General features: G+C 38.2%; 1 protein-coding gene across 1 annotated transcript in view; it reads left to right on the forward strand.

The window, feature by feature from the left end:
- The first annotated feature begins 24 nt into the window (after positions 1-24).
- Positions 25-12,086, forward strand: part of cyfip1 (cytoplasmic FMR1 interacting protein 1) — a 45,327-nt gene continuing 33,265 nt past the window's right edge. The window contains exons 1-3 of the mRNA XM_084425411.1: positions 25-258; positions 11,546-11,666; positions 11,960-12,049. Coding sequence (XP_084281537.1) covers positions 11,550-11,666; positions 11,960-12,049 — 207 coding nt within the window. The 5' untranslated portion in view covers positions 25-258; positions 11,546-11,549. The remainder of the gene's footprint in view (positions 259-11,545; positions 11,667-11,959; positions 12,050-12,086) is intronic.

Consider the following 12,086-nt stretch of genomic DNA (forward strand, 5'->3'; position numbering starts at 1 on the left):
AGAACTGCGGCGCTGGAGTTTCCTGTTGAATTTCCCTGTAGAGCGCAACAGGAACTTCCAGCCTGAGCTGCGCCTGCGACAACACTCACCGCGAGCAGGATTCCTCCGCAAACTCCCTCAACCACTCCAAAACACCGCCGAAAACGCTCTTACAAGTTCACTTCATCCTCTCAGCCACCTCAGAACTGGAAATCACAAAGGAAAATGCATCAATGAATAATCGAAGCGGATAGTTTGTCCTGGAAATCTCACGTAAGGGTGGGTAGAGCAGAGCTTTTGCCTTACTTTCATTCTGGGTGTTGTCTTTTTTCAAAACGCTTTCTCTGTAGTTTATTAGTCAGTCAAATAGTCAGCGTTCGCGTACTTTTGTTCTAATATATGTTTATGTTTCATTATGGTTCAAGACAGAATGAAAAGGTATGGTCGGGTTGAATTCCTTTGAGTTGTTTGAAGTTTCACGTCGTGGATGAAGTGGTGGGCCTGTTTGTTCACGCGACTGCGCGTTTGGAAACGCGAACGGCTTCAGTCGACGCGTGTAACCAGAACTATTAAAATACATGAAGTTGTCTGCAGTGCAAACGCAAGAGAACGCTTCGTTGTTTATAATGAGTGCGTTATAGTTTATCTTGTAGTTTGGGTGAACAGCCTTCTGTACAACTTTACTGAAACTGAGTAGCCTACTAGTGTTTCTGTTTAAGCTATGGGAACAGCAAGTAATGTAATTAATTTGATTTTTTTTTTTTTTTTTTGCTTGATATTTTTCCATGCTTGCCTGTCAGATACACCCACTGATAAGAGCACATCTATCTATCTATCTATCTATCTATCTATCTATCTATCTATCTATCTATCTATCTATCTATCTATCTATCTATCTATCTATCTTTGTATGAATGCCTATAGTTCATAGCATGGTCTGTAATGTGAAAATAATATAAAGTTGGTGGCGAAAAGTAAGGAAAAATGCCCTTGATAATAAATTCAAGGGGACAAATATTGTCCTTTTAATAAATAAAAAAATCCTTTACTGTTCTACATGTATAATATATTAATTATATGTTTATTGTTGTTGTTCTTGACATTCTAAGATTAAGGTTTACAGAAACAGAAAGTCAATGAGAGATTTGTATTGGTTTGCATGCTGGTGGTTAACCAAAATCCAATGAGAGCAGTCAACTTAAGTTGAATCACAGCACTGTCAACTTTTAGCTTGTCTCCTAAACCCTGTCAGTTTGTTTCCTGAATGTAGATTAAGACTAGAGCTGGATTAAACCGCTCTGTCAGGGGTGGTTCTCTTTGGAAATCCCTTAAATCTAGAACTAGGCTTAGTCTGTGTCTGTAAACCAATTATGTGGTGTCAGTCCCCCCTCTCCTTATCTCTAATCCAGTTCTTTTCTGGATTGAAAATGACTTCAAGACAGAAAAGGAAGGGAAACATGTCTTTATTGACCAGAGGTCAGCAGGACTGTTGAAAGTTCAGACATGCCGTTCATTCAACCCTTTCCAGATGCTGATAATGATGCTTTAGGAAGTTATTTGTTCCAGTTGGTTTTATGATTCAGCAGATTAGAACAGATTAAAACACCTTTTCACCATCTCTGACAAACAACAGATGAGATCATTCGTTTCCAGTGGAGAGATCTGTGCTGAGTATTGACCATATGCGTATGTGAAAATCTTGATCCGCTTTGAGGGAAACTTTCAAATGAGTGTGAGGAAAGAATTACCAATATTTTTGCACTAAAATGTTAATCTTTAAATACTGTTTCCGTAAAACGGGTGGTTATGAGTAAATGTGTCCGGAAAATTATTTTATGATTATTTACGTTGATTAGCCCTAGAAAACCTATGATTTTGTTTCAGAAAATTTGTGTGAATGTATATTCATCATTCATTCATTTTACCATGGTGAATAAGTGAAGGGCTGCATCACGACCAGTTTGAAGGTTCTGTCGGAGATAGTGGAAAAGGCACGTTTAGGCTTAAAAGATCCAGCCAAACACAATTGGTGGCAGGTAATCACAAGTTTACTTTGATGTATGCAAATGCTTTTTGCGTAAATAAAGCAAGACGCCAGTCTTAAGTTTAAGTTAAACGTTTAACTTTAAGTTTATCGTCATTCAAAGTTAGTGTGCATTTCTCTAGTCTGCAAACTAAGTGTGAAAAAAGCAGTACGTGTCAAAGCTGTGTGTATTTTCAGTGAGAGCGCACACCAGTGTGTGCTGCATGTTGTGAAGTTTTTGTTTGTGTGCCAGTGTGTGCCACAACCTCCGCTGCCACGAAAGGAAAATGTGTGTGTGAAGATGTGAAAATATCAGAGAGGAAGACACCGTGAGCAGCAGGTGTTGAATCTGCACAGCATGTGTTGCAAAAAAGCACTTTTTTTTTCATACTGCGTGCTGCTGGAGTTATGTTCTGGCATGCATGGTCAGATATCCATCAACACAGGTGGAAATCTTCTCAGACTCATTGTGCTAGAGAGCCGCTGTACTTTGTTTAATACTGACTTGGTGGATGTCCAGGAGTAAAAGCTCATGGCAGACGGCCAGTCTTTGGGGGTATATTGGGATGTCACACTGAAGATGGCAGTGTCAGTCTCCAGGAATGTTTGGTCTGGACGGTTTATTGTGGTTTTGATATTTTTTTTCGATATTCTGACTAGAGTTTTCATAGGTGTGTGTGACTTTAGAGAGTAGCTTAAATGTTTTTTTCTTGCATTTCAGATTGTGATTCGTGTACATGCTTAAGAATCAGCGTCTTATCTCCACCCTGGCTGTAGGACTGGAGACGGTCCAACGTCAAGTGACGTTCAAGTTCAACGTCCAGTGTAGTTATTCTTGAATGGGCTTAGCAGTCTCCAATCTTGTTTATTGACAATCAGCATGAAGTCTGGTTTACTTTACAGCTTATTCTGACCAAGAAGCTCCCTCCTGTCTGATCGACATCAAAGCAATAAACCACAGCACCTCAGCAAAAGAAATCAGAAAAAGGGCTCTGGCGTTCCCTCTTGCCTGAAACTTCAACAACCATAATGCACTTTTGATTTTGGCGCCACCCCTGTGTCGAGCCTTTGGGCAGGAATACAAAAATGTGCAAGGTCGTTCTCTCTGCACATTAGGGGTGGGCTGGCAATATAGCAAAAATATCATAACACAATTTTTCCCCCCAGAAAATTCTAGATTTTTTTTATGTTGGTTTTACTATTTGACTGAGCAGTACAGCCAAACTAATTGACCTATTTTAAAAAATGTAGGCTTACAAGGCAACACAATATAAAAGAAGAAATAATGATAGACCATTTAGGTGATTGACATTACAAATACAATGTAATATACAAATGAAATAAACTGCTTTATTTTTTCACAGTAGGTGTTTTTAATAGTACTATTCAAGCAAGAAATTAAAGGAGAACTCCGGTCAATTTTAACATTGAGCTCATTTTTTTGTACATTTGGAGTGCTGTCAGTACAGAGAACAACGACAAAAATCAGTGTTGCCTACACCGTGTTATCCTCTTTTTAAAATTTGCACCCTGTTGACTTCAATGGGGCAGGTTTTAAACCTGTGTTTAGCCTGCTTTAACATCCTTGATTTGTCATTACAAGTGCACAGCCATGTGAGTGAGTTTATTTAGAGTGAACACGGTGAATCTGACTGCAGTAGATGTGAAAGAAATGAATAAAAATGATAATGATTCAGCCAGCGAAAATACCTGTATTTACATCCTGTTTTCGGTCGAAGTCCACAGTAATCGATTGTCGAGTTCACGCGCATAGGTTTAGTACGTATGATCACGCGCGTGAACTCAACAATTGACTACTTTGGACTTCAATTTGCAAATTTTAAAAAGAGGATAACACGGTGTAGGCAACACCGATTTTTGTCGTTGTTCTCTGTACTGACAGCACTCCAAATGTACAAAAAAAAATGAGCTCAATGTTAAAATTGACCGGAGTTCTCCTTTTAAATAGGCCTAAATGTAAAGATAAAACACTACAGAGACTTCACTGTATAAATTCTAAACACACTGACTCTTATTAAAGCTACTGAAGTTATTCAGTGAAGAGCAGTAAGTGATTTTCTCTGTCTTTTGTTGTTTGATTAATGACAAGCGTTTATTAGGCGGGCATTAAGGACAGCAGATCCTTAAGGCTTTTCTTATAAAGATTATCTATATAAAGATCATTATACAGTGTTTTCCATACATTAAAGGATTAGTTCACCCCAAACTGAACATTTCCTTATCATTTACTCACCCCAATGCCATCCAAGATATCCATGTCTTTCTTTCCTTCCTCAGTGGGAGAGAAATTATGTTTTTTGAGGAAAACATTTCTGGATTTTTCTTCTAACAATGCCATCGTTTTTAAGTCCAAATCAATGCAGTTTCAAAAGTCTTTGAAGTGTTTAAACGTGCTGTACGTGATCACAGCTGAAGAAGAGGTTGATGGCTGAAGAAAAAATCATTTATAGACTTTTTATCTTCAATAGTTTGGATTGAGCTGATCAACAAATGGACAGGGAACTACGTCATCACGTTGAAAGGTCACGCCTTTTGCCAACAGCCAATATGCTGTTGCTTATAGTTTGATAACTTGTTCTTAATTTCCTTATTTATATTTGACAGTAATCTTTTTTTTTCCCCTGAACATAGCACCTACCGAACCGTACCAAAACCGTGACCCTTAAACTGTGATAAAAGCCGAACCGTGAGAAATTTGAACCGTTACACCTCTAACTCTATCAATACAAACTAAAGCTGATCCTTTAAGCAGACACAACTTCATTTTAAGAAGGACATCACTGAAAGTAGGCAGTTCAGCAAGATACTGTTCTTTAACATCGAACGGGATGCTAAACAAATCTTTGTTTTTGAGTTTTTAGTTGGACCACTGGTTGTGCATGTTTCGATTTAAAGAACCAGCTCCTAAAGGCTGATTTTTGCAGCCTAAAATGACTGGTTTTGCGCCGGCTTTTCTCAATATTTGCGGCATTTGTTGTGTAGTTTTCCAGTGAAAATACACCACAGTCAACATTTTTCTAACATTTTTAATACTTCTTGACCTCAAGAACCATTGGGTTTATTTGTTCATCTCTCAGTCATCATTGTAAGCCCATTGCATTGTGTTTTGCCCCCCACACTAAAAATTATAGAGCTTTCATCATAAAACTAAGCTTTTAAATATCATCTTACTAAGACATAGGCCTATTACTGGGAAATATAGAGTGACGCATGATATTTACATGCATTTTATGTAAGTAGTCTGCTATTCTGTTATAAAGATCTCATTGTCCGTGATGAGTTCGTGCAATGACTTTTAAAGTTTGTGAAACTTGCATCAGTATCATTACTGACTGATTATAATTTGTAATCTAAGATCTGCCCATCCAAAAGACTAGAGGATTAGAGACCAAATAGTTTACCATGTTTTCTAATTTTCTCTGCTGCCATCCCCATTTATATGACTTTGCTTGATCATGACCTGGGGCCTCATTTATAAACGTTGCTTACGCACAAAAGAAGGCGTACGCCGCTCTCTACGCAATAATTGGTATTTATAAAAAGCAAACTTGACGGAAAAATGTGCGGTCCTTCACGCAAACTCTGACCCAGGGTCTGACAAAAACGGGTGAAATGAGAAAAGGCGACACCGTCGGCAGATGGAAGAAACACGTGAAAGTGTGTGAAACTGTAGACCGTTGTGTAAAAGAAATGGCAGTACTGCCTCTCATAAATAACATGAAGACTTCACAAAGCAAGTCTTACAATTAACAGCCTACACGAACACCCGTTTGATCGATCTGCAGTGTAAAACTAACAAAATCAAACAAAGATTACAACAGAAATGCAAATTAACACATATTTGCAAAAAGAAAAGTGAAATATGTTCTGCAATAATATTGGCATGTTATGCAATTCATCCTCATAACACATCTGTAGCTTGTCAGATACAATCAAATGGATGATGCCATCACAATGCGTAATGACGCACAATGGCTGATCTTGCGCTCTTAGAATATGTTTCTTGGTTTTCCTCTCTGTGTTTGCCATGATTTCGCAATCGATGAATATTAACTTGTGGGCGTTTCACGGACTATTTATGGGCAACTACGGGCATGACATGAAGCCGCAAAAACTGCGCTACATTTAGAATTGATTGTGATTTATTAAGGGAAAAAATCTGAATATTTCTGTGCGTACGCACATCCTATGTTTCATCCGTACGCCATTTCTGACGCAACTCCTACGCAAAGTTTTATAAATGAGGCCCCTGGCCTGTAGAAGAATATTCAGGCGTGCAGAACTTCAGGGACATGACACGGCTTGTAAAGCCTGTGGAATGATTGTGGTCTCTCTAAACAACATTGCACTGCTTTTAACTGCAGTGGTCTAATGGACCAAAACACATCATTCTCTGTGTCGGGCCGCTTTGGCTTAATGATCTGGTTTAACTGCCAGTGAGTAAATAGAAAAAAATGCTGACGTGCAATCAGAAATCTTGTCTTTTCTAAGATGTCATCTGAAAAAGAAGTTCAGGGAACTACTGCAGCATTAAAGAGGAACAATGTTCAGCTCACTCAAGACAACTTCCCTTTTTTTTTTACCTCAGAGCGATTTAAAAAAAATGGTTAATGATTAATATTGCATTTAGGAATTTAATTGTGACCATTCAGGTCTGCATTATATTTGAAGCAAGTGAACCTACTGTGAAAAGTGCTAGACTTCATCAGCAACTGTGTTTGACAGATATAACCCACAAATGTCCACAGTCTCTTACCCACTTCCTTTTTGAAGAAAGATATTGACCTGCATACTTAGCTATGCTAAGCTTAAAAAATAAAGAAACAAATAGACCTTTTTTGATTATTATACAGGACAGTAGTTTGGTTGCGTCCTGCCTGGATTAGCTGCTCATTTATAAATATTCATCATGTAATGTTTAAATAATGGAGCTGCCAGAAGTGGGTGTGAAATGCTGTAATGCCGCAGGAAATAATACCAGCTGCAGTACTGTACATTCCTAAACACAAACTCGGCTCATGAAAAGGGCGCAGTAATTGTGTGATGTCAGTTCTGAGTTACGTCACCTTTTTTTGTGCTGATCTCAGTTCATTGTCAAAGATCAGATTGTTGAGATTTATATGAGTGAACTATGACTGCAATTTTATATATATATATATATATATATTATATATTTATTTACATATACACTCTTTTGGACCTTATTTACCCCATAAAGGTTGCATATTATTACTTCAAAAGTACATATTTTACTTCTGCATGCCGTCTTGTTTATGTAGACTTCACATCCAAAACAAGCTAAGAACTGTTTCTTATTGACTTCATATTTATTTATATTATCAAGCCAATTATCAGGTCAGTAAATCATGAAAGTTCTTAAATGGTTAACTTCATATTAGATGAGACAGGGTCAATTTTCACAAAATCAGAACCCCGAAGGCATTTTGTGATTATTTATATTGTACAACATATTGTACAGCACAGGCCATTGTTTTTTAACATTGGTCATACTGTAAAAATAATTATCGGATAATGGGTATTTAAAAAAAAAAAAAAAAGATATTAGACAACTAAATAAAATTAAATATCATGCAAATTAGAGGTTCTGACAAAATGTTCATTGCTTTAGTCTTTTAAAAATATATTAATTTATACTGAATAATTAAAAACATATTTTGAATTTGAAAGTCAATGTCTCATTCATAAAGACTTTTGTAAATAAATCTTTAAAATGAATGATTCAATGACACACTGTTTATAAACACTCACTCCACCTCCTGGCATAATGATAATCAATGAATACATGATACAAGTGTCAAAATACTTTCAAAAAATTATTTTCTCTTATTTTGATCAGACATCAGTGTTTATACCCAAACTATAAACTTTTTATCCCCTGTTATTTAAATGTTTGTAACGCATAAATAACGATAATGTGTGGTAGGGCTGGGCGATATATCGCATGACATTGTTAGGCGCATCTCGTCAGTAAAGCCGGTTCCTTGATTAGTAGTAAATCGCCATCACCTGCTTTCAGATGGAGCGGCATTCACTACACAGAGCCATCTGCGATAATTAATGCGATATGGCTCAGCTTGTCAGTGAACTGCGGCTCTGTGTAGTAAATGCCGCTCCATCTGAAAGCAGGTGATGGCGATTTACTACTAATCAAGGAACCGGCTTTACTGACGAGATGCGCATAACAATGTCATGCGATATATCGCCCAGCCCTAATGTGTGGTTGAAAAGACTGTTTGTGAAGCTGCTTCATATTGTACATTTACATGGCAGCTGCTCTCTCCAGATCAGCGGCAGCGAAAACGCAGATTTGAATGTTGAAGTGTTATGTTTGTACTTTTATAGGTTGACCAAAGTCCCTAAAGTCTTTGGTTTAAATAGTTTCACATCGCAAGCGTCAGCGGAGCGTGAGCAGCACGTGTTTCTGACACTGATTCATTAAAGGTGCTCTAAGCGATGTTGGGTGAAGTCACTTCTGTTGACGTTCAAAGTATTGTCAAACAAAACGGAGGCTAGCTCGACCCTCCCCCTCCCTTCTGTGCTTCCTGAAACAGTCATGAACCATTTAGAAAAACCAAACTGGATTTACCCTCCTGTCCAGCAAAAACAGAGCCACCTGAATGTCGGATTGGAAGCCCTTCTGCCGGCGGAGTTCTCGCCACCTTTTGAACGCTTTTCCGATGTAAATTCGGGACCTCGCGTTCCTTCTCCTTTTCCTTCTTTGTTATTTGTTCATCGGAACGTCGTCTCTTTGGTCGTGTGTCGGCCATATCAAAATTCTCAAGAATATAAATTTTTAACGTATGTCGTTGTCTAGGACATCTCTCCTCTAGCTAACTTCCCTCTTAATGCTTCTCTCTCCTCCACTCCCCACACCCCGCTTCATGTGCACGCACACTAACCCCCCAACCCCCACCCCCAAATCATTCTTGTCGGTTATTGGCTGGAACACTGTTTGTTATGTTTCGTGGTCCAGGCTGGGCCAGTTTGTTTTTCTTGCCGTTTGTGGAGCCTGGGCTGTCTACAGAGATCGCATTTTTTTACAGTGTGTTCAGGGGACAGGCAGCTAGCGGATAGTGAGGAGATTTGCTGTATGTGACAAAAAAAAATGTTGGCCAAAAAACGCGAGACATCGCATAGAGCACCTTTAACATGGGCAGCAACAAAATACGCGGTGTTGCGGAATCGTTGTCATTTAGGAATAAGATTGCGTAGGTGTTTGGATCAAGATTACGATCTTTTAATGATTAATCGTGCAGCTCTGGATCTGAATTTTACTTTGCATCATTAGATTTCATAGTTGATATTCAGTCTAACATCTGTGTTCCATCTCAGCTCCCGTTTATTTTCCAAACTTTTCAAATTTCACCACTAGTGACTTAACTCAATTGCAAAAAGAATAATATCCCAACAGATTTCCAAAATGCCAGCCCTTCTGCCCAAAGTAGTCCTGTCCTGTTTACATTCTTCAGGAAGTCAGTCTACGAGTGCTTACTTATTGTTGTCTATGCACACCACACAGTGCTAGAAGACTGTACAGTATTTTAACATCAAAACAAATGACACTATTTCAGCTTTAATGCAGTGTGATTAACACTTTCGTGTACATTTGTTCCATCAAAAGCACTCGGCACAGTTTGCAGATGCAGCTGTCAGTGTTGACCACAGCAGTGTGTGTCTGATAAACATCACTGTTTCTCTAGAGACACTGTTCTTCATGACAGACTGCAGGGTCCCACTCGCTTCTACTCTCTTCCTCATCACGTATCTCCTTCTGCTTTTTTTCCTCTTAGTTCCTCTCTTTTAACTCTATGGAAGTGCTTTATGATCGGATACACAAGTGCCTTCCTATATAAGTTTAGATGTGTGCTTGCTAGTGATGTCCAGAGGCACAGCTGAGCACACTAAGGATGTCTGCAGTATTTATCTGAGGTTATCTAAGGTTTATAGTTGTTTACCTCTGCAAGACCACAGTAGCCCTTCTTCATTTCCTCAGGCCTGCTTTGTGTTTCCTCTTTTGATGTCCTTTAGACTAATTGTCTTGCCAGCAACTGTTGTGCACTTTTGGCCATTACCAGTTTAAGTGACAAGCAAATTGTCTGTCCATGTTAAATGTGCTGCAAAACATGACATGCAATGATTGCAATCACAGCCAATCAGATGCTTGTTTAGTGTACAGGTTCTGGACCAGCTTTTTCAGTGAGAGTTGGAAGTTTCTAGCAATTAAATCAATGTCAGCAGCATGAATTTCCCTTTACAGGAGAGATTTATTGCATTGTGCCGGATTAGGACACAAACATGCCCAATTAGGGGAAGAGAGGAAGTAGGAGGGCACTTTCATTCTGACAGTCGACGCTGTGAGGTGTGAAAAAGTTGCCCAGTTGTAACCATAACAAGTTTTTTTCTGAGAGTTTTGTGGTCTTATATTTTCCTGTCAACTGTTAAAACTCTTGCTTTCCCTGTTGCTATGGTTTCCAAACATTTCCATTATTTATGTTAATGCTTGCTATCTGTGATATCAAAACCATACAGCATGACAGGAGTGTTTTGTACAGCCTTCTGGAGCAGAACAATGTGGGATTAAAATTTTAGTTTTGTTATTTCATAGTCTTAAAGAATTTACTAATCTTACTTATTAATGTGAATATTACTATTATTAGTAGTAAAATGTTGCAAATAGTAACACTGAGTGTACACTACTATTAAAATGTTTTTGAAAAGTATTATACTCACTAAGATTTATTATTTATATATAACATTTATTTTATCACAAATACAGTGAAAACAGTAATATTGTGAAATATTATTACAATTTACATTTTTTTATATATTTTAAGAGATTTTTCATTCTTGTCATGGCAGAGCTGAATTTTTAGCATCATTACTCCAGCCTTCTGTGTCACATGATCCTTCAGAAATCATTCTAATATGCTCAGCTGTTGCACAATAAACAATTCTTCTTATCAATGTTCAAAGCAGTTGTTCTGCTATACATTTTATTAATTTATTACATTTCTTTTTTTCAGAATGAATAGAAAGTTGAAATGCATAGCATTTGATTTATTTGAAATGGAAATCTTTTTTTGTAAAAATATAGCCTACAATGTCAGTTTTGATTAATGTAATGCATCCTTGCTGAATAAAATACATTTCTGACTCATCTTTTTAATGACAGTCTTTTTTATTTAGTCAAGACAGTATGTAACTATAAGTGCTTCCAAGTTCCAACCGAGTGTTGTCCAGTTGTCATCTCAGCTTTTGAATGTCTTGCAGTTGATATTGTTCTGATTCATCGCTTTTGAAGTGGAAGGTCAAGTCAAGCGTGTTACATTCTGAGATAGACATTCAGTATTCCTGTCAAATGATCTGTTGTAGCGCACATTTTGACAAATATGGTCTTCTACATGCATAAAATAATTATACATTTTTTTATAGCACTAGTAGTATGCTATCCTGAATGTAGCCAGTGTTCTTGTCTCATATGTGTTTCATGTTTCGTTTTAGAGTGATGGCGTCCACAGTGACTCTGGAAGATGCTCTGTCCAATGTGGACCTGCTGGAGGAGCTGCCGCTACCAGATCAGCAGCCCTGCATCGAGCCTCTGCCATCGTCCCTCATTTACCAGGTAACAACTGACCCCACAGCAGCCCTTCATCTAGACTGCAAAAAAAATAGACGACGAGTCTCCACTTCCTTCTACTGTAGAAAGATTAAGCCAAAATATCCCAGAAACGGCTGTTGCTTTGATCGAAATGCTTTGGCTTCACTTTTCAGGACACGTGCGACACACTTGATCTAGATCTTAAAGGGATAGCAACTATCGCTTTAAGTATGTTTTAGAATATATAAACCCAAATGACCTCCACATGTACAAAACGGTGCTTGCATAACCACACTGCTGCTTTTTGCCACCCTCAGCCCAACTTCAACACCAACTTTGAGGACCGCAATGCCTTCGTGACAGGCATCGCCCGTTACATCGAGCAGGCCACCGTCCACTCCAACATGGTAAGATCCTCTCAGCATTTTCACACAAACAGCTTGG

The sequence above is a fragment of the Rutilus rutilus genome (assembly GCF_951802725.1).
Source record: "Rutilus rutilus genome assembly, chromosome: 12".
Classification (NCBI taxonomy): Eukaryota; Metazoa; Chordata; class Actinopteri; order Cypriniformes; family Leuciscidae; genus Rutilus; species Rutilus rutilus.